This window comes from Astyanax mexicanus, chromosome 18 (genome assembly GCF_023375975.1).
Source record: "Astyanax mexicanus isolate ESR-SI-001 chromosome 18, AstMex3_surface, whole genome shotgun sequence".
Classification (NCBI taxonomy): Eukaryota; Metazoa; Chordata; class Actinopteri; order Characiformes; family Acestrorhamphidae; genus Astyanax; species Astyanax mexicanus.
The window spans coordinates 37,183,977-37,208,007 of record NC_064425.1 but is presented as its reverse complement, the minus strand read 5'-3'; the positions used below and the strand labels follow the sequence as shown (position 1 = coordinate 37,208,007).

Genomic DNA, 24,031 nt, shown 5'->3' with positions numbered 1-24,031 from the left:
GTGATGAACTCTGAAGATACATGAAGTTTGGAGGTGTGTAGTGATGAACTAATCTGAAGCTACATGGAGTTTGGAGGTGTGTAGTGATGAATTCTGAAGCTACATGAAGTTTGGAGGTGTGTAGTGATGAACTCTGAAGCTACATGAAGTTTGGAGGTGTGTAGTGATGAACTCTGAAGCTACATGAAGTTTGGAGGTGTGTAGTGATGAACTCTGAAGCTACATGAAGTTTGGAGGTGTGTAGTAATGAACTCTGAAGCTACATGAAGTTTGGAGGTGTGTAGTGATGAACTCTGAAGCTACATGAAGTTTGGAGGTGTGTAGTGATGAACTCTGAAGCTACATGAAGTTTGGAGGTGTGTAGTGATGAACTCTGAAGCTACATGAAGTTTGGAGGTGTGTAGTGATGATCTAATATGAAGCTACATGAAGTTTGGAGGTGTGTAGTGATGAACTCTGAAGCTACATTAAGTTTGGAGGTGTGTAGTGATGTAATGACTCTGCAGAAAGTTGGTTGATAAGGTTACTTTTAGTTCTTTGGTTCCTGATGCATACAGCTTGATGCCCTTTGGTCCAGGTGGACCCGGTGGACCTTTATCACCCTACAAAAAAAGTAATTAAATAAATTAAATACATAAGCAAACATCATGTTAGTAAGACCAGTAAACCTTTCTTTTATTTTTAATCTTAAAAGTTTATTTACAGAATAAAAGTAAAAGTAAGGGGGAAAATGCTTTTAAAGACAAAAGCTTAGGCCGAACCACAGGGTTCTATAGTGCATAATGAATATAATGTTATATTAAAATTAATTTAATGTTGATAAATTTGGGATGCACAATGCTCCCTGTTTCAGCTGCATATATGTCTATTGAAAAAATGAATGTGTTTTATTACAGTGTAAATATATTAAAGAAGCTTATTTTAGGTATTTCACTCGAGTTCTCTGCCTGGATCATCTTCATACCAGACTACATACAGCGGTACCTCTGATAATTATTATTATTTTCCTTTATAAATCATTGGTTGTTCAGATCAGCAATTTCAGTTAAACAAAGTGTTTGTCCTAAAATGCTATGTTCTTTTCCGCCTATGCATACCGCCCTCCGAATAACTGATTAGTTCACAGCATTCCTCAAGCGACTCTGTTTGTGGCGTGTGCTCAGAAAAGGCTTCTTCTGCTTTACTCTCCCATACAGTCTCTCCTTGTGTAAAGTGCTCTGAATAGTGAACGATGCAGTGAATCCATCTGCAGCTAGTTGGTGTAGGTGTTTGGAGCTCTGGAGGTCTGTGGGCTGAATTTGACTGTTCTCACCATCCTTCTCCTCTGATTATCTGAGATTTTTCTTGTTCTGCCACTTCAGCTCGTAACTAGAACTGTGCCTGTAGTCTTCCATTTCCTCACTATGATGCTCACAGTGGAAACTGTAGCTGATATCTCTGAGATATGAGATATTTTGTATCCTTCCTCTAAACCATGATGTTGAACAATCTTTGTTTTCAGGTTATTTGAGAGTTGTGTGTTTTGGGGCTCCCGTGTTGCTGCTCTTTAGAGAAGATGCAAAGAGGAGAAAAACTTGCAATTGAAACCTTAACCCTTTCTCATAATTGGATTCACCTGTGTATGTAGGTCAAGAGTCAATGAACTTACCAAACAAATGTTGTGTCCCAATAATTTGTGCTAAAGGTTCAAATCAATAAAATGACAAGGGTCCCCAAATTTAATGTTTAAAGAATTGTTGCACACTTTCTGTAAATCCTATAAACTATATTCTCTTCTCATATATTACTGTATTCATCTGATATATAATATATTTAACTGAAACTGCTGATCCGAAAAACCAATGATTTATTAAGAAAATTCATGAAAATCATCATGGCAGCCTAAACTTTTTCATACCACTGTACGTCTGCTATGGTCATGCTAAAGTGTGGGTGTGACATGTTCAGGTTTGATGGATCATGTACAAACCAATAGGAAGTAAAAATGGTCTATGTTTATATTTCTCATCCAACCAAAATTTTCAGATTCACTTAATGGGGATGAAGAGATTTATCTGTATAGGGTTGTAGAATAATGTGTTTAGGACTGATTTAATGAGATTCCAAAAAATAGAAGTGATAATAAACTCTATAATAATACCACTGCTGTTATTACTGTTAATGTACTTTGCAGCCATAATGGATTTTAAGCTAACTCTCCCCATTTCCGAGTAGGAAATCTGAACAGTAAGTGTGTTCCAGTTAAAATTTCCCACTCAGAATTAGGAAATTCTGGCAGCAACAGATCATAATATTTACATGCTCATGTTTTTTGTTGTTGTGTTCACATTATATAACCTGTATGACTGTTTTAGGACAATGTGACATTAACAGCAGAAAGAAATCTTCTCTGTGTTTAATTTAACTTATTTTGACAGATCTTTTATGCTTTATTCCAACATGAAGCTGCAGATTATCACAAGCATAACAATGACTGACAGCCATCTATAGCCAATCAAAAACACTGGTTTAAACTCTTCACCATTATATTCAGTCTCTTAACATTATCTATGCCACATTTTTCATTAACCGAAACAGAAACACATTCAACATATGAAATAAAACAATTACAGCTAGAGGACTGATACTGACCTTCTGACCTCGGGGGCCGGGTATTCCTGTGCTTCGACCCTCTATACCCTAAAAAAACACAATTATCTCAGAGATTCACACAATCATACACACAAATACACTCAAATACACACACACTTAAACACAAGTCACATAAAATATTTCTGCATTTAATACTAACCTTCAGTCCGGGTGACCCGGGCCTCCCTCTTGATCCCTGAAGAGATCAAAAGAACTTGTTTTATATATTTTGTTAGCTGGATTTTTTTTTTGGTAATATATTTTTGTTTGACCTTTTGTGTTTAACACTACAATATACACAAAAACAAACAAACACAGTTCAAAATGGATGCTATTTGAAATTATATTCATACTAGTGTTGTGAATAAGTTATAATTGTATTAATCACAACAATTTTCGTCTTACTGTAGCTCCCGGTAATCCTTCTAGACCTTTATCTCCGGGCCGGCCCGGTACTCCAGGCTCCCCCTACAGAACAAATAAAAATCATGTCAATCCATTGCACAAGTATCATAAACCAACAACCACACATCAGTAATATGAATGTGCATTCATAACAGATTTACTACTTACTGTTTCAGGTATAGGCAATATTTAATATAATATATTTCATTTTGATATGTTATGAAAAGCTATAAGCTGGAAGTTGCTACTGCTAATACTCAACTAAAAACACAAAACACTGCAAAACTGTTTTCTGGTAGTTTAAATGTATTATTATTATTATTGTTCGTTTTGATCATTTTTTGTCAAAAATAAGATGTTTAAGTAAAATTTAATTTTGACAATATTCTTTTAAGCGGTTGGTATAAGGATCAAGTTTTTTTTTATTTTACTTTTATTTAAGGAATATTTTGATAATGACCCAAGTGATACCAACACATCTGCTGCTTGCAGTCCAACCATCCTCACTATCAAGTGGAAAATCTTCTGATATTACATGATAAACACATCTCCAAGGTGCCTCATATGTTTTTTGTTATGTAAAAATGAAATATATATACACATATATATATATATATATATATATATATATATATATATATATATATATATATATATATATAGTTATTAATAGTTGTGTATTGCTACACTCTTAAAGCACACTGCAGTCTGATTGAGTGAATCTGGAAGAGTATAGAGTACAAGAGTACAGTTATACACAGTGCTTACATTTATCCCGTTTACTCCAGGGAGACCTTTCTGCCCCGCCCGAGCCGGAATAATCTCAAAGCAGAATGTATCCCCCTGCAGAGCAAAACACAACTATCATATTAAAAAAAAACACCAAGTTATCCACAGCCACTCCCATAATATGAACTACTCAGTAGGAAGATTAAAGTTATAAATATAAAATGTCCGCTGATATCGGCAATATTTATTGAGCTTCACATATAGAACCAGTGGTCTTCATATGTTTGCTAAGACATAAATGTAGTTACAGTGGTTTCCTGATGGTGTCTAGCTGGTGGATGTTAGACACTATTTGCTCCTCCACCTTCCGCTTGAGGATGCCCCACAGACGCTTAATTAAGCTTAGGTATAGCGACATACTGGACCAGTCCATAGCCTTTACTATCAGCTTCCTAAAGATGTGTTAAGCCGGTTTAACACCACCGCTAGTCTGCTAGCATACTGTGTTGATGTGCCATGATGTCAGTTTAGTGTGCTGTAGAATTAGCTTACAGGTAGCATATTTCTTATTACAACTCCTAAATCAGGGGTGTCCAAACTATGACCCGCGAGCCATTTGCAGCCTGTTTCCTTTTTTGGAAAGGTCCATGAGGTATTTTAGAAATAAAATGAAGGTTGGCTTGTTCAATATGTTTAATATGTCAGGAATCATTCTGACTCTGAGGTCCTGTGACAGCTCTTTGGTTTTACCCATGTTGGAGACTTGAAATCAGTGTGATCTGTCTGATTCTGTGGACAGGTGTTTTTCACACAAGTGATTAGTGAGAACAGGTGGCTTCAGGTCAGGTAACAAGTTGATTGGGAGTGTCTAACTGGTCTGTAAAAGCCAGAACTGCTAATGAATACTAAGGGATCAAATACTTATTTCACTCCATGAAATACAAATCAATTAATATATATTCCTTAGATTTATTTTCTGGATTTTCTTTTTAATATTCTGTCTCTCCATGTAAGAATACATCTACCATTAAAAGTATAGAATGATCATGTCTTTATTAGTGGGCCAACGAAGAAAATCAGCAAGGGATCAAATACTTCTTGGACTCACTGTATATACATATATGCGTACATACACATACGCATATATCCATGCATATACATGCACATACACAGAGAGACCAGGGTTGGGGTAAAATTCTCCTACATTCAAGGCTATTAAATACAGTCAGGTGTTAATGTAGTCTAGCCATTTTCCCCATTTCTTTTTTATTTTAACTTTGTTTAATCTCAGGGCAAATGTAAGGGATTCCATCTCATATATCTTATTAACAATATCTTTCCACAGCTCTATGGTAGGGGGATCAGCCTGCAGCCATTTTCGAGTAATTGCTTTCTTGCTAGCTACTAAAAAATCTGCATCAGGTATATATCTACTCCGACAAGCCAATCTGGTAGATTTCCCATATAAAGCACCAAGAACTCCTCGGGAATATCCTGGGAAAGGATTTTGGTAATATGGTTCCAGACTTCATCCCAGTAGTAGTGGATTTTAAAAAATTCCCCAAAAATATGGAACTGTCCTACGTCAAGGCAGCCGCAGTTCCTCCAGCATGGTTGTGAAACACCCATATGCATCGAATTGACTTTAGGGGTAATAAAAAATCGAATAACATTTTTCCAGCTGAATTCACGCCACATTCTTGAGCTTGTAGATGTAAGTTGTGTTTTCCAAATATTATCCCAGTCCAACTGGAGTATTACAATATTTAACTCTCTTTCCATGCTTTTTTAACATAATCAGTTGATTCGTTTTTCGAGTTCCTTATTGCACAGTTTAGAGATTATTTTCTTGGGTTGTATAGAGTAAGCCTGTACTAACTGAAGAACAATGGGGTTCTCTTACAGCTGTGGATCTGTGGACATGATCTCTTTCAAAAAGTAATTACAGATCTGCAGATACCTAAACAAAATCTTGATCATTAAGATTGACCTTCTCTTTCAGCTCCTGAAAGGGCATCAGGTTCCCGTTTTTTACCAATGTGCAGAAAGCTGTCAGCCCTTTATGAGTCCATAATTCAAAATGATGATCTACCAATCCTGGTTGGAATGAGTGATCATAGGCAAACCATCTTAGCTGCTTAATTTGTGTCTGTAATTTAAATCGTTTAACTAAACCAAACCAAATTTTTTGAGGGTGTGGAGAGCAATTAGATTCACCTCCGAATTAAATAATCTGAGCCTATTCCCTGTCAAGGTCTGTACTGGAAAAGATTTTGTGGAGAGCTCAATGTTCTTCCATTTAGCCGTAACTCCTGTGTTACACCAGAGAACCAAGTACTTTAGTATTGCCGACTGATAATATTCTTTAAGATTTTGGAGGTGCTATGCACATATATTTCTCCTTCTGGCTCCGAAAAAGAAAAGTTTGGACACCCCTGTCCTAAATGATCTCGTAATTCATAAGATTCAGTGATGTTCAGGAGGAAAATGTGCACAGAATAAAGTGTAAATAGTTCTGAACATATTGAGACAAAGAACACCAAATATGGGCATTAACAACATGGAGCCGACTACAAAATGATGACCTGACTGCAGTGGACTATTAGCCTCAGAGCAGAAATAGGCCCATTAGACACATCATATTTATGAAATACTGTCCTCCTTTAAAAAAAACAGTTAAAAAATGTAATACTGCAGTACACAGAATTATGCTTATACCACCCAGCCCTATGTGATACTAATGTACTGTCTGTAGTGTAGATTATAAATAATGTTTTTCACTAAATATCAGCATTAGTTATTGACATGCAGGGTCAATACAAACCTTATCACCTTGTACACCTGGAGGTCCCTAAAAAACACATAAAAATCAGCCCACAAAGTCCAACACACAACCATTCATTTTGATGAACTAACTATGATGGTGTAATATGCAAAACAAAAACAAATAATTGCACACTGATTATTTAGGAATCTATTGGTCATTGAATTCAGTGTAATGATACTGTGAGAGATCACAGGGCATAGAGACTTACTGGTATGCCACAATTTCCACAAGCTCCTGGTTGTCCCTGAGGTCCAACATCACCCTAATAACAAAGATACACATAGTTTTAGTTTATGATACCACCATTTCCTCTGTGCACTTCATACTTCCACAGTCGTCTATACCAGCACTCTTATTTCCAGTTAGCTAAGACAGCAGACATGGGCAACAATTATGTTTTTTACATATTGGGCCCTATTAAATGCTGCTGAGCATTTACGGTTTATAAGGGATTAAAAATATATAAAGAAAATAGAAATATGATAATATATATAAACAAATTTTATTAATAAATAATAAAAATACATACAATTTGAAAAAAATAATAATAATATAAAATATGAACTCATTTAAAAAAATAACAGGCTTTCTGATGGTTTCTGTTTCAGTTAGTTTCAGTTTTAAATAATTGAATCAACTCATCAAAACCTCAACCTATCCCTTTATATTTGACAATATTTGATTAACTTTACAGATCCTCGCTCATCTAAATTTATTTAACTAAACAGAGTTGAATATTATTTATAGCCTTGCTCTGAATTCAGCTCCTCGCTACGTAAGAGAGAGAGACAGACGTTATTTATTAAAACGTTTTTCTTTTTTAAAGAAAACAGAGGTAATCTCACGCGCAATGCCGCACGCTGCTCCAAGCTCCACTCTGCGTGCCTGCGGCATTTTAAAGCGCTGGACGAGATTTTAGTTAATGAATTAATATATTACTTATTACTTCAATAAATTTACCCTGGTATATTTCTGTGTATTTAAAATGTTCAAAGGTTTTGTATAATTGATGGGCAGCACCAGATGCCAGGGAGACAACATGCTTTATTTTTCAGATATATAAAAAATAATAATAAAAGTGAATTTTAGTTAAATAATAGCTAAGTGAAATTAAATATATTTATGTTCAGTGGAAGTGCTTTTTTATTTTTTTATTTCTAAAACTCCAGCATTTAAATGAGAATAAGCATCTGTTAACATACTCAAACAGCAGAATGTCTTTATCTGCTATATTAAGCTACAGTTATTAAGTCTGTGTACTAAACATAAATATAAATCCTTATAACTGTCAGAAATAAGTATAACTAATAATAGTTTATACTTACTGTGCAGATTTTTACGTATATTTTATTTGTATAGTTTTTTATAGTTGCTACAGGCTCTGGATGAGGTGTTTTTTGCTAAAGGTAAAGGTGGTAAAGAAGTGATGGTGTGTGGTATAGTAAATGGGGATCCTGGCTGCGTGACTGACTGTTGAATTTAGGCGTGCTTGTAAAGTAGATGTTGGGTAAAGTGGTGGGTTGGATAAAGTTGGGGGTGGGGTAAGGTGCTGGGCTGGGTAAAGTGGGGGGGGTTGGGTAAAGTGGGGGGGGTAAGGTGCTGGGAGGGGTAAGGTGTTGGGAGGGGTAAGGTGCTGGGAGGGGTAAGGTGCTAGGAGGGGTAAGGTGCTGGGTGGGGTAAGGTGCTAGGGTGGGGTAAGGTGCTGGGGTGGGGTAAGGTGCTGGGTGGGGTAAGGTGCTGGGTGGGGTAAGGTGCTAGGGTGGGGTAAGGTGCTGGGGTGGGGTAAGGTGCTGGGTGGGGTAAGGTGCTAGGGTGGGGTAAGGTGCTGGGAGGTAAGGTGCTGGGGGGGTAAATTGGGGGTGGGGTAAGGTGCTGGGAGGTAAGGTGCTGGGGGGGTAAATTGGGGGTGGGGTAAGGTGCTGGGAGGTAAGGCGCTGGGGGGGTAAATTGGGGGTGGGGTAAGGTGCTGGGTTGGGTAAATTGGGGGTGGGGTAAGGTGCTGGGGGGTAAAGTGGGGGGTGGGGTAAGGTGCTGGGGGGGTAAATTGGGGGTGGGGTAAGGTGCTGGGAGGTAAGGTGCTGGGGGGGTAAATTGGGGGTGGGGTAAGGTGCTGGGAGGTAAGGCGCTGGGGGGGTAAATTGGGGGTGGGGTAAGGTGCTGGGGGGTAAAGTGGGGGGTGGGGTAAGGTGCTGGGGGGGTAAATTGGGGGTGGGGTAAGGTGCTGGGAGGTAAGGTGCTGGGGGGGTAAATTGGGGGTGGGGTAAGGTGCTGGGAGGTAAGGTGCTGGGGGGGTAAATTGGGGGTGGGGTAAGGTGCTGGGAGGTAAGGCGCTGGGGGGGTAAATTGGGGGTGGGGTAAGGTGCTGGGTTGGGTAAATTGGGGGTGGGGTAAGGTGCTGGGGGGTAAAGTGGGGGGTGGGGTAAGGTGCTGGGGGGGTAAATTGGGGGTGGGGTAAGGTGCTGGGTTGGATGTGGGAAGATGTAGTCAGCATGGTCTCTACACATTAGATAAAGAGCTGGAGGTAAGAAAACTCTTGGCAGGTAGAAATGGTGCAGAATTAGAGACTCCAGCTGCTGCAACAGTGCTAACGTTATATGATGGAATTAATTTGTTTTATAAAATATGATTGTTTATAAGGTTCCTTTTGTTGTATTACTCAGATGAATCAGATTCTGCCCAAAATGGGACTGAAAATATTAAGCATGTTTTCCGCTAGTAAGGTTGGATAGCAACTAGCACAGGTTCACCACAACTGGAAATCAGGGTTAAAATTCTTCAAAGACACAGTTAAAATATCCACTAAAACGTAGACTGTGGAGGTGAAAGTGCTGGTATAACCCAAAGCAATGTCAAAGAAATGTCACTTATATCAGCTTATTGTAGTGAACTGCCTGAAGTAATCTTGTACTACAATTATTGCTAAAATAGATCTTGTTACCTTTGTGCCATTGCATCCTGTGTAACCAGTCAACCCTCTTGGGCCCTCGCGCCCTTGGAAACCCTAAAAACAAAGCATGTAAAAATGTTAACTGTTAACAACAGAATTATTATTATTATTATTATTATTATTATTATTATTATTATTATATTAATCACACAATTAAACACACTGTAAGAATGAGAGGAAACAATGTAAAATAAAATAATCAGTGTTACACTGGCAACATTTATTATATTTATACTAGTGGGTTTAATTGCTTAGAAATATTCTAATAATGACAACAATTCTGTGAATAATCATGATTAAAATATAATAGTTTTGATGATTTTTTAATTAGATCATATTAGTGTGCTGAGTTAATGAGTTTAAAGAGAGTTTTAATTATGGAAATCACCACTAGTGTAGCTCCATATTCCACATCCAACAACTTAGAAACAACAACAGTAAGCAACTCTGTGTTTAAGTTACTAAATGAAAGTGTGAATACATCACCAGGATCTGTAAACTTTGTGTTGTGATTAATTTGCATTAAAAAGATTAAAGGGATCCTGAGTATTGAAGAACTGGGTTAAAGAAGAATAACAATAAATTGTGCAGAGAAACAGTCTATAGATATAAAATTACAAAGTGTCCTATATGTGTAGAAACAAGATCATAATATAAGGCTTGATCGATGTAAGAGAATAAATAAATTTTAACATTAAATGTTAAAGTTGTGCTCATGTTTTAACCTTGTCCCAGTTATATACATACAGGTATTCCTGGAGGACCAAAGGATCCAGGCCTTCCTTCAAGACCCTAAAATGTAATTAGAAAACACAGATAAACATAAATATAAAAGTAAATAAAAATACATATAAAATAAAAACACTTGAATACAAACAGCATTACAGAATACTTCCACATAGCATACAGGCAACACACACACATTCTAAAAAATGCACGCAAACACAAAAAAAAGCATAACGTTAGGTAATTACCCGTGAGCCTTTTGGCCCGGGAGGCCCTGGACGTCCTATATCCCCCTGTTAGAAAAAAGACAACAGTTCCAGAGTGAGTTTCCTCAAAGTGATTCAAATAACAAACCAAATAACCATCTAACAAAATACATGAGAAAAGAAGGAGTGATCGCAATGTTTCAGAAACTGTAACAAAAGAACCCAGAAACATGAAAGAGAGAGTCTATTATATTTAGCTGGAAATATCATTTTTATGTATAAAAACGTATCATATTTGCATATTTGGATACAGGGTGTGCCAGTGCAGAGCAGTGCTTAGGCCTGTATTCACTAAATAACCTGAAAAAGTAAGCCAAAGGTAAGAGAACATAATTTAATGACGTTAAAATTATATTCTGAAGCTCCGCTCTGCCCTCTAGTGTCCAGGTTGCTTTTCTACAGTGACTTTTTTTCCTGAAGGTCAGGTTTACATTGAAACCTATATTTAAACAAATAAACATTTATTACAACACAAATGTGTCAACTAGATATTTTGAACAGTAAATCAATATTCCACTTACACAATTCTCCATCTACAGTAACCAAGAATAAAGAAAATGATAACTACAACTAAGCCACAATAATTTCAAATTATGGTACAAAATTTCCCTCACTTTGTGACTTTAAGGTTAAAAAAAACGTTATTATTTATTGAACTGTGTCCAATTAATGTATGGATAAGGTATAAAATGTGAAATATATTACAAGCATTTGCTTAAAAAAATCTTCAAATAAGCCATAGAATGACCACTGGGCTGAAAAAACATTCAAAATTCAAAAAATTCTTATTAAATGTAAATATTTGCTCTTCAAACATGATTACAAAGCAAGAAATGAGAAAAAAAGTCTATAAGGGTTAAACTGGATAAATCAGGTGTATTGCTAATATATAAAACATTTCCATTTTAAATCTTTACACATTAAGCACTTTTTAAAAAGAAATTGTATGTAATATCATGGTTTATATTTAAAATGTAAATCAGAAATGCAGAAACTGACTCATGCTGAATGTTACATACACGGGGGCCCATGGGTCCAGGTTCACCTTCCCGTCCTGGATGTCCCATTTCACCTGGCAGTCCAGGAACATATCCTGGGTAACCTGGTTCTCCCTGTGAAACAGTCAAATACAAAAACCTCATATCAACCACACATCAAAACTCCATCATCAATATTTCCATCATCTCTAGAAATCCTAACTGCCCTTAGTATATGTATACATAACCTGTGTATACACACTGTCAGACACCAGAGGGCGCTCCCATGTCCAAAATGAATGAGTTCTAGGGTTGGGCGGTATGATGGTATTTCGGTATACCACAGTATTTAAATATGGTGACGGTATTGTAAAATAGTGACGGTATATTAACCATGTGACATTCCAAACCTGAACTTTGAAAAACGGAAACATTTAAGACATTCTGTGCATCCACAATGAAAGAGCAGTGGGAGGGGTAAGCAGTTGGAGCTCCCTGATTGGTTATGGGTTAGGGATTCTCACTGAGGAGATCTTGCAGCAAAAACTCAATAAACTCTACAGATTTCACTAATTTTCACCAAATTATCACCACAAATAGCCACATTTGTGCTGAAGTGACAATAAATCCCTAACAACCAACCAACCACCAAAATGATCAGATTTATCAGTTTATCCTGCAGCGTGGGGTGTTCTGGTGAGTTACTCACAGGTAAAGTTACAGCTGCTTCTCAAATGTTCCTCATCTCCTGTTTCTCTACAAACACGCTCATATTCTAATCTGAAATCTGACCCCCGCAGAACCGCGGTTCCCCTTTGCGAGCAGAAACGGCACAACACCACCTACTGTTAAACTGCTGTAGTGGAAACAGCGCTTATAAATAAATTAACAAAAACGAAAACGAGGGTATTCAATCTGTAATTTCAGTTTGTTTTAGTTTTTTCTTTTAATTATCTTTTAATTTATTAGTTTCAGTTAAGGAGAACTTTCACTTTCAGTTTTTGTTATTTCGTTCATTTTCGTTAACAATTATACTTTGTTACCTAGGTATATGGTGATTTATCAGGCCATAGCTTTATATACAATAAAAATAGTATTTAAAACAGATGACTACATCACAGACTATTTCCTGGAGCCTGGACTCGACCCTAGATTTTCCATTACTTTCCTCGGGCCGGGTCCGGGCAGAGAAATAAAAATCAAAGTATCCTGCTATTTAAAAGAATGGAAAATTAATAACAATAATAATATAGTTCTGCATACTAGAGTTTAGATTGTCTGCCTGTATGGAGTCAAAAAAGGGTCATAAAGATTTTGAGTTTGTAAAACAGAAGTCACAAATGTACTGAAACTTGTAACTGCGTTTAAACAACTGCATGCACAAAAATCCAAATCCACAAATTAACTGGAATGTGCAAACTTGAAACAGAAAGTAATATTAATAATAATTCAAATGTACGAATGCGAAAAAATATTTTAATTATATATAAATATATATTTTTTTATTTGTAAATCCAATCTCTTCAATGTGTGAATCAGTACTGCTCAAATGGCTAGAGCTGGGTCAGACCAAAAATCACATGGAATTTGTGAGGTTGTAAATGTGACAGTGGGTGTTTTTCACTGTGGAGCTAAAAATCCTCTCATTCACCTTCTCTGCTGCGTGTGCGAAGCTCTAGCTGCAGTTGCGAATTTTGACCCTGTTTTGACGCCTGATTGATGAACCAATAGGAAAGCTTTATCCGGACCAATCAGATTATGGGGTTTGTTTAACCAATCAGAACAATGGGTGGGTCTTTACTGTGGGTCTTTTAGCTCCACAGTGAAAAACACCCACTGTCACATTTACAACCTCACAAATTCCATGTGATTTTTGGTCTGACCCAGCTTAAGCCATTTGAGCAGTACTGATTCACACATTGAAGAGATTGGATTTACAAATTAAAAAATATATATTTATATATAATTAAAATATTTTTTTCACATTTGTACATTTGAATTATTATTAAAATTACTTTCTGTTTCAAGTTTGCACATTCCAGTTAATTTGTGGATTTGGATTTTCGTGCATGCAGTTGTTTAAACGCAGTTACAAGTTTCAGTACATTTGTGACTTCTGTTTTACAAACTCAAAATCTTTATGACCCTTTTTTGACTCCATATGCCTGAACCCGAGCGTGAACGCGAGACTGAACTCGAGCTCATCCGCGCGTTTAAAGCTCCGGATTGAAAAGACCAGTGAGTATTTCTGTATGCTAAATAACATAGAAAAACTGAAAAATAGATATAAAATAGGAAAATAACTAACTAAACTAAGCTCAAAATGCTAAAGGAAATATAATCTAACGAATTCTAAAATAGCAAAACGAAATAATGTACACACAGGCACAAAAATAAAATAATATACATAACAAAATAAATCCCCCCCAACCCCCCCGGGAAATACCGTATACCGCCATAAAATCTGACGATGGTATGACGGTATGAAAAACTTTAATACCGCCCAACCCTAATGGGTTCTATGGAAAATCATAGGCTGTAGCCAAAATGGCTTCCGGTAATGTTTTAGGACACTATTAGATCAACCACTGATTGATTTAAATTATTTATAGTAAATATTGCTACATACTACATAAGCAAAATGTGTCCAAAAATGTGTTATATTTATATTAATGGTGCTAATTAAAATACTAGTATATACTTATATGTTTAAGGGGAAATAAAGCAATTGTGGGGCGCTAAAACTGAAAAATGGGCTAATTCTAAAAATCGATTTGGGTTTACATCAATATCGAATCATTCAAATAAAGATTGATTTAAATTAAAAAAATTTTAAACAAATTAGCACCCACCCTACTAAACCCTTTGCTTTGGTTAGTATAGTGCTGGGCGATATGTGAAAAATCATATTTCATGATATGGAATTTTTTATATCACAATAACGATATATTAGCGTGACATATCGCATTTAAGTATGTTTTCAGTTATTCTTCGAAAAATATGACAGAATAATATCATTGCTTACTTTTTTCAGCTTTATTTCAAAATGACATTAAACCAAACTTTCACAAATGAGAATTACTTCCTTTTAGTGCAGCAATACATATAGGTATCAAATGAAAACAGATGAAGTAGATGCAGTAGCTAATTTTTTTATAAGAACAATGCATCTCATGAGTTTAATAACGTAAAGCATGTCGCAAAGACGTGCAATAATGTAAAGCAGCGCTATGTCGCAAAACCACATTATGAAGCTTTTTTTGCAAAGATTACTTTATTATCACTTATATAAACTGAGTTTATGCAAAGTGACCACGGCAATACATTTCATCAGAGCCTACTTTATATGTTTGCATGAATAATTGATGAAATTACTGTAGAAATGATAGGGAGGATAGTAGCACAATAGACACTTTTCTATCGTCCCCACGATATTTATCGTCATATCGCACAGCACTAGGTTAGTAGAACATTTTCTGATGTTTTCTGTATGTTGTTAGAATGTCCTGGTAACGTCGCTGCAAAGTCACTTGTTTCAATGCTTTAATCTTTACTGTTAGGAATGTTACTTTTAATGTTTCTAATTATATTCATCCAGCTGGGAATGTTATGTGGGAAATGATCTAATAACATTGTGATGCTAAGCATTATTATTTCAGATGTTTTCAGAACGTTTCTGGATGTTCTTTTTTTTTTTAAATCAGAATGTGAACTCTGACCTGACTCTGTCTGTACATGTTACTGGGCTGTGGTTGGGGAGTTCAAATCTCTGCAGTAGACTCAAGTGCACCACTGTTCCATAAACACCTTTATGAGAGCAAAATATCCTTTGTGGATATGAATGTTCCATTTTTGCTGGTATGTCAAACACGCACAGTGTACATGAGTGCTCGCGCGCGCACTCACACACACACGCACACACACACAGGAACAGTCAGACACATACAGAGCTACAGGTGTGTGACCGCTGGTGATAACTGCTCTGTATCTTCAAAAGCTGTATCTCAGGACTCCTGGGTGGCCCACAATAAAAATCTGAACTCAGCACCTGACAGAGGGCCACCCACTCGCACGGAGACTACCACACCGCATAAGATAATGATTAAATTCATTCCAAGACACATTTAACTTTATTTACACCCCTTAATGTCTACTGTTTCCTTTATATCCACCACTAGAGGGCAGAATGCCCCCACTCTGTCACTGTGTTGGTAAAAGCATGCTGAATAGTTAATGCTCTATAGCAGCTCTTGTTCTTCACAGAGACACCAGAGGGCAGCAGTTACCTGTTCTATATTCTATACAATCTTAGATCAGCTAAAGCTGTTCATACACTACACGACTTTTAAAAAGACTCTGAAAAGACTTTTAACAGACTGAAGTCTGAAACATTCTCACATCTAAAGACTCGTCACAGACTTTTTACTCACAGAATAAGACTAAGATTTTACAAAGACTGGGGATCACTTACTGCAAGACTGCAACTAGATTCTTTCTGAGATTATTTCCCATCATGCTTCTGGTGGAGTTTAAATTACAAATATTTAAGTTACAGTCAATTCTGTGATTTATCAGAGACTCACAACATATGTCCCCATCAACATTTTTTTGCCACACTGTTAGTTTTTGATATTTTTATAGAATACATTTTGTGTTCAGCTCTGATTACAAGCTTCCCCCGCCCCTCTTTTTTGCTACAATCTTGTATAGCAAAGAATCACAACTTCACTGCTATACATTTGCTTTTGTTTTAAATAGAATGAATGCAATAAAGAACATCATTCTTAAAAATGTGTATTTATTAAACATGTTTATAAAAAAAATAATTAAATATAACATTGCACAATAAGACAAAGTAGTTTAAAGTGCTACCTGTGTTTAAAATACTGTACATATTACAGTAAGAACCATATAAGGCATATTAACTGCAAGATGTGTTCTTTTTTAAATAGTTCGTACGTGAACAGTCACATGAAATATAGTCTTGCCTCTTCCCGTAGCTCTTCTCCTATTGGTTGTCGACATTGTTTTTGTCACTATTTGCGCAAATTGAGTTTCAAGACTTGCGATAATTAAATTAAACACGATTGATTTTAACAAAGCGCGAGGACGCGAACCCGACCGGCTGAAACTTTCAATCATAACCACCTTATATTAAACGATCGAGAGGATGCGACCGCGACTCGACTGCAGTTCGACTCTAGCCAGAACCTCATGATTTTATCCTGACTCTGGAAATTTGTCTGCAACACAGAAATCGTTTGAAAATCGTTAGGTGTAAGGCCGGCATTAGAAAACACAGTAATTATGTGATTAAGTTGATATTTGTAATACGTCTAATACGTCCACTTATTACTGTATAACTGAGTTAAGGTAGTTGACCTTGGTAAATGCATATTGATTGGCCCTATCCATTAAAAACATAAATACAGGTCAGTAAGCTTTTGAACAGTGATCCCAGTTTTGTATTTTTTTCTCTCTACACCTCTTTAGTATATTTAAAATAAGCTATTAAGATGTTACTTTAATGTAGATTTTTAACTTTATTTTAAAGGTTTTTCATCATTACTTAAATAAACATGCTATAGAGTACAGAGGTAATATAGTGTAACTCATTAAAAATAAACTCCCTCGCTCGCAGGAGCTCTTCACTCCACAAACAACCCTGCCTCAAACTAAGGCAACCCCCAGGGGACAAAAAGCATTGGCAACTCTCCCCTTCAGTTTTTCCCACAACACACTAAAAAGTCTTTTACATACATCCCCCCTTTTTAAGAATAAATGTCCCTGTTTATATCCTTAGTTAAAGCACATACCACATGCCATACAAATAGAACAAAAAACATTAAATGCCATCAGCACATTGTACAGAGAACAGTTTGTTTGTCTTTGGACCTATCAGACATCCCGGTTGGCTCAGTGTGTGATAACGCAGTCTCTGGGGAAACAGAGGAAAGGGACAAAGAGTGGTTAGCAGTTAAGGCCTGCTGGGGCACTCAATCTGGAAGTGCGTACAGACACAGCCTGTCATAGTGAACCACTTGACGTCACTCAGTGACATCAAAAGGGTTTGCTATGGGGTATGTGGGACCGGACACCCCATCACTTTCACAACCTGATACGGCCCTTTCCAGTGTAGCTTCATGCGGCTCCCCACTGGGTTGTTAGGCCACACCATAGCACCCACTTTGTAGGGCTTGTGCAGAGTTTCCGCATCATGGTAAAGTTTTGCCGTTCATGTGCTTCAGCACCCCTCATTCTAGCCCTGCTGAAAGCAATTTCCAACTTCTCCTTCAGTGAGGAGACAAAATCAGAATACGACCCCGATCTCTGTGAGTCTACTGCCCAGCTAGGTGCGGTACACAATTTGCGTGAGCCACTCTCCAGTAAGTGACGAAATGAGGGCACGACACAGCAGTCCGGCTCGTACCTCCAGGCGGTCAAATTTAGTCCACAATATAGCCCACAGTTCCCAATGTGGACCACGCCACTGAGTTTAACTCAGTGACTGACTAGCATACAACACCACCCGTTCCACTCCTTCTCTTTCTTGTGCTAACACAACAGGACATGACAGCTTCCCTGCCTGCAACTGTGAACACCTTAAATGGCACATTAAAATCTGGCAAGGCCACTACCAGAACAGATTATAGGACATTTTTCAGATTATTAAATGAGGCTTCACAATTCACTGTCCATAAAAACGCCGCTAGGGCATCTAGTGTGTCATTTATGCGTGGCAGAGGGTGACGGCTTTTCACGGTCACGTTGTTCAGACGCTGGTAATCAACACACAGTCTCCATTGGCCACACTTTAACGGGCTGTAACATTACTCCAATACACCATTTGCAATCAATTCATACAGCTGTCTTTCAATCACTATTCTATTTTTTGGGGGCGTGGTCCCTGGGGGGATGGCCAGGAGGACAGACGTTAACGGGCACCATCAGCTCACTGAAGGGGGAATGACATAGCAGTGACGACAGATACATTACAGCACACAGGATTTTTTTCTCTCAGTAGGGGAACGCTTGCACCCCATAACTGCAATCTAGCCGTGATTTTTCAATGAAAGTCCCAGCCCAATAACACTGTTTCCGTAGTTTCTCTCAGTACGTGAAATGTGTGTTGTCATAGGTCAGAGCCTAAGCAAAAAACAATTGAAAAAGTGCTCAATGTTTCAAGCATCTATCCATTTACTGCCCATAATCTTCTTGAGTGGGCGGCTGCAAAATTCGGAACTAATTAGCAATACACCAGACCCGATTGGGACATTATTAACAAAATCGTTCATAACAAAGACATTCTCACCCACATTCCTTGGTAGGCCCTGCATGGGGATAACTGATGTTTGGGGCTGAGTTTCCCTGATTGTGAAATTGCCCCTCTCTCTGTAGTGAGGTGAGGTGCACCCCTCTTTTCCTGGGGGCCTCCTTGACTGTGTCTCGGCCCTGGCCGGGGCTACGTCTCCTTGGGTACCAGTTTGACACAGGCTCGCTGTAGTTTCAAAGCTCCCTAGGTGGTTTGCGGTCCTCCTTGGACATGTTACAACTCCTGTCGGCCGAGTGGCCTCGATGCATTGTAGGAGGCGCTTGTGATTGGCATTCAGCACCCCACACTTACAGTGACATACACTTCTCCCCGGTGGCTGGGATCACTCAGAGCTGCCCCTTGCTTTCTCTCCATCAGCATGTTTAGTTCCATTTTCATTTCTTTCATTTCTTACGTTAAATTGGACACCGTTCTGTGTAGTTCCTCATGGTCCGAGGTGGGATGAACGGCAGATACCGGTCCTCCTCCCACGACCACATAAGTGGCCGTACCCCCGCGATCCATATAGTCCATGAGCAGTGCTTTTTCCATGTCTGTCGCCCCTTGCTCATGGCACTTTGCTCTCAGTCCTGGGTCCAGTCCCACAAGGAACCGCCAAAACCTTTCCTACTGGGTTGCATTTGTCACATAGTCTGAGAACGCTTCCCGCAGCAGCCAATTGATTCTGGCTGCATACACCACCAGACTTTCAAGTTGGCTTTAAAGCGGCCCAAGGCTTATGTCCAAAAGCCTCTTTATGTCTTTCCTTAACTGCCTTGTAATCTGACTGTATCGTGGCGGGAAGGCTATCCCAAAACAACAAAGCTGCTTTGCTTAGTTGAGTTGGTAAAAGTCTCACCAATTCTAACTGCAGCACTGTCTCTCCACTCCCTTCCACCAGAGCGTAAACGGCCACTTCAAACTGTCGGGTCCAGCATGAGAAGCTCTGCTTGTTGTCCTCACTGGAGAACGGATGATGTAAGTCAATCCTCGCTCCTGTAGAGTTTCTGTCATACCGAGAGCTAAGTCCTCTTCCTCCTTGAACCACGTGTCCATTTTTCTTTAGCTATACTACACTAACCGCATGGCAACTGAAGCTAATTCACTAATATTGAACTGACTATATTATTAAATATTACCACCACTGCATATAAAACTGGACGGACTTCACTTACACAATAGTGCAAAATTACTTAGAACTCACTCAAAATAAACTCCCACGCTCACAGGCGCTCTCCACTCCCCAAACAACCCTGTCTCAAATTAAGGGGACAAATAGCATTGGCAACCCCCCCCCCTAATTTTTTCCCCACAAAATAATTTCACCCTCAGCATTCCCAAATACAGAGCCGATGGTGTATTTTCTGAACTGTCTATTCAGATTAAAAATACTGTGAAATTAAAGCTGAAATGTTGATCTTTTAATAGACCACTGAAGTCGTGTCGTCATTTTGTAGTCGGCACCATGTTGTTCATGCCCATATTTGGGGTTCTGTGTCTAAGCGGTTCATGTGAATGGGGAATTTGAATGGGCTTTTCAAAAACTTGCCTCTGTCACATTCTGTGGTAAATAAATATGTTCAGAACCCTGTACGTTTTATTCTGTGTACATTTACCTCCTAAATACCACCGGATCCTCTGAATTTCGAGATCGTTTAAGGGTAGTAATCAGAAAAATGCTAACTCTAAGCTAATGCTTAACTGACGTCACAGCACAGCGGCTGGAAGAGACCCCGGACTGGATTCTGCATAACAGCGAACTCCGGTCAGATCGCGTTTTGGATTATTATGCTTCTTCACAGAGGATCATTAAAGCATTTAAACAGGTGAAAACTCTTTCAGTAATGTTGAGCAGTGTAGTCTGTGTTAGAGCTTTAAAAGGCAGGTAAAGGCAGTTTTCACACCAGCACTATTTGGTCCAGTTAAAACGAACTCTCGTCCGTTTGTAACTTTAGTGCGGTTCGATTGAGCAGGTGTGAAAACAGTAATCACACTCAGGTGCGGATCAAAAGAACCGGACCAGCTAGAGGAGGTGGTCTCGGTCTGGTAACAAACGAACTCTGGAGCGGTTCACTTGTAGTGAGAAACGGCTGATAAAGCAGTTTAAACTGATATATTAGCTAGATAACGCTAATTACCACAGCTGTGAACAAACACTGTGTCCATGCACGCGCCGTCTGCGCTGCATTCACTGCTCACAGCTGCGTGACTCTGTTCATTATGTATAAATCTGCGCTGCACGTAGAAACACTGTGTTTGAAGGTGCAGCGTTCAGTGTTAAAGCACAGATATTTGTGCTGGAACACAAAATCTTCTCGCTGTATTTACTTTTTCGTATATTTATATTTAACATACTCCCGTGTCAGACAGCTCTGACCAATCAGAGGACACATGCTGCTTGCGTGGTTTATTAATGCGCATTTTGGTGCATTTACGAACAGAGCGAGAAAACGTTCCAAGTAAACAAACTCATTAACCGATTCGGACCAGAGAAACAAACTACAGGTGTGAAAACGCCCTAAGAGAAAGTGGCTCTCAGTTCAGCAGCGCTTCCCCGTTTAGTATTTAATTACGGTCATTAGTTTATACTAATTACAACACCTGACCCAAATAATCAACTAACAACTAACTAATCAACCAACTACCTGCCCTCACTGAGGCGACAACCAACCAGAGACACATATTTATTCCACGGCATAATAAAGACGGTAAATATTAAAACGTGTTAAAGATGGTTCTGGAGTATTACTGTCCTGTTTTTGTGATTTCATGTTGCACCCTGCTAATCTCTGCAGCTGTGTTGTTCAGGAGGTAAATGTACACAGAATAAAACAAACAGGGGACTGAACATATTTATTTACCACAGAATGTGATAGGGAAAAGCGATGAGACACGGAAGCCATACGAGGACTACAGAATGATACACGATTTCAGTGGTCTATGTCAAATGCAAATTTTTTTCAGTCTACAGCAGAAATTAAGTGATTAATCTCACTGTTCAAATACGTCTGGAGGAGACTGTGCACTTTTGAGCTTATTAAAATATTTAAAATTTCAATCACATTATCATAGCTTGATGGAAAACTACAAGAGTAGTGTAACTGTACAAAAACTTTTGGATCTGACTGGACAGTATAAGGTGCACTTAAAATCCTTTAATTTTCAGAAAAATCGTCATAATGCTTTATAATCCGATTCTTCTTATGTATGAATTTTACCAGCCCGGTTGTAAGAAGCAGTAAAGCCACTACGCTGAAGTGTAGCGTTATACAGGAGTTTCAGGAGGAAAATTCCAAATTAAAATTGGGTTAAAAAAGTGAAAGCTGCAAATATGGAGATACAAGGTATCTGTGTGGAAGCGAAGATCTAAAAACATGCATGATCACATTTGATCCAATACATACCCTTTCACCTTTAATTCCATCACAATGACATCTGGACTGTCCACTGCATACACAGTCCTGTAGGAAAACACACACACAAACACACACACACACACACACACACACACACACACACACACACACACACACATTAAGTCTTTTGAGCAAAATTACAGTCAAAACATTAACATCTGATCACTTTAACTGCTTAACAAGTGTTCCTGAAGCTCAATGACTGAACCTTGAAAAGCTCTGAGTAAATACAAACCAAACCACGTACAGTATAACACACACACTCACACACACACACACACACTCATACACTTACACAGACCCACACTCATACAGACACACACACTCATACAGACACACACTTCTAAAATAAAGAGAAAACAAAGCCTTGGAGATTTCCCTATTCTGTTGATCCTAACCTGCATTACAGTCAGCTTACAGCAGACACAACACCATTATCCATAACCCCCGCCCCCCCAACCCCCCCAACACACACACACACACACACACACTCATACAGACACACACTTCTAAAATAAAGAGAAAACAAAGCCTTGGAGATTTCCCTATTCTGTTGATCCTAACCCGCATTACAGTCAGCTTACAGCAGACACAACACCATTATCCATAACCCCCGCCCCCCCCCCCCCCCAACACACACACACACACACACACACAGACAGACATACACACCCACACACACCATCTCAACCCTGTTCTTTAACAACAATTCAAGGTATGTTAAATGGAAATACAAGTACTCTAAATAAAAGGCATATATCTGTAAAGTAATAAATATGGGTGGGACAAAATATAACGATTTTTATAATATTTGTATAATATTTGTTGCTTATGATATTTTATCAAAACATGGAATAATTTTATTTTTTGCAGAAATGTATTTTTTACTGTAGGCTTATGTTACACAGTTTGAAAGGTTGATTTTAGTGTAGTGTAGTTCTAGTATGTTCTACCCACACATTTAAACAACATTTTCATTTACTTTATAAAGCATCTGTCACTGACTGACATTCAGTTTAGGCCACTTCACTTCATTATTTGTTTTTATTCATTTTCAGACGTTTGAAGGTAAGGATCAATGTTAGGTGACTTTTATATTGTTCGCTATGTCAGTTCGTGATTTGGCCATATTGTTTAGCCCTAGATTAAATATAACAAGTTCATTTATTATGTGTAGGGTTATTTTGCTTTAATGCAGGTGAGTAGAGTGTTGTGTTGGTGCTATTGCGGTGCTTTAGAATTAAAATAAAACTGTATACACTCCAATAACAGTGCCAATAGTGCAATGTACATCCTTACTCTTTTCACTGATCATTCGAGTCACCCCTGGTTTGTCTCTTATGGATGTTTCTAAGGCTGCTTGCATTTTAATGTGTGTGCGACTAATTTAGAAAGCTACCTATCAAGCTACACTATATTGCTACAAGTATTCGCTCACCCATATAAATCATTGAATTCAGGTGTAGGACACAGGTGTAAAAATGCAGCACTAAGTTATTCAGACTGCTTCTACAAACATTAGTGAAAAATGGGTCGCCTTCAGGAGCTCAGTGAACTCCAGCATGATTCTGTGATAAGATGAAGCACCTGTGCAGCAAGTCCAGTCGTTAAATTTCTTCATCACTAAATATTCCACAGCCAACTGTCAGTGATATTATAACACAGTGGAAGCAACTGGGAACAACAGCAACTCACTCTGTCAGTGTAAAATAACAAAGTCGATCATTACAGACCTCCAAACTTCATGTAGCTTCAGATTAAATTACATTACATTACATTTGGCAGATGCTTTTGT

The 24,031-nt window shown here is 38.2% G+C and overlaps 2 protein-coding genes across 3 annotated transcripts in view; one reads left to right on the top strand and one right to left on the bottom strand.

The window, feature by feature from the left end:
• Positions 1 to 24,031, bottom strand: part of col4a3 (collagen, type IV, alpha 3) — a 181,402-nt gene that overhangs the window by 60,474 nt on the left and 96,897 nt on the right. For both annotated transcript variants that reach the window (XM_049467026.1, XM_049467025.1), the window contains exons 2-13: positions 22,225 to 22,281; positions 11,551 to 11,643; positions 10,514 to 10,558; positions 10,287 to 10,331; positions 9,531 to 9,593; positions 6,801 to 6,854; positions 6,590 to 6,616; positions 3,805 to 3,879; positions 3,037 to 3,099; positions 2,792 to 2,827; positions 2,632 to 2,679; positions 528 to 602 (exon numbers count right to left, since the gene is read on the bottom strand). In XM_049467026.1, coding sequence (XP_049322983.1) covers positions 528 to 602; positions 2,632 to 2,679; positions 2,792 to 2,827; positions 3,037 to 3,099; positions 3,805 to 3,879; positions 6,590 to 6,616; positions 6,801 to 6,854; positions 9,531 to 9,593; positions 10,287 to 10,331; positions 10,514 to 10,558; positions 11,551 to 11,643; positions 22,225 to 22,281 — 681 coding nt within the window. The remainder of the gene's footprint in view (positions 1 to 527; positions 603 to 2,631; positions 2,680 to 2,791; positions 2,828 to 3,036; positions 3,100 to 3,804; positions 3,880 to 6,589; positions 6,617 to 6,800; positions 6,855 to 9,530; positions 9,594 to 10,286; positions 10,332 to 10,513; positions 10,559 to 11,550; positions 11,644 to 22,224; positions 22,282 to 24,031) is intronic.
• The window catches only part of wdfy1 (WD repeat and FYVE domain containing 1), a 1,176,431-nt gene that overhangs the window by 1,142,202 nt on the left and 10,198 nt on the right, over positions 1 to 24,031 (top strand). The window lies entirely within an intron of this gene.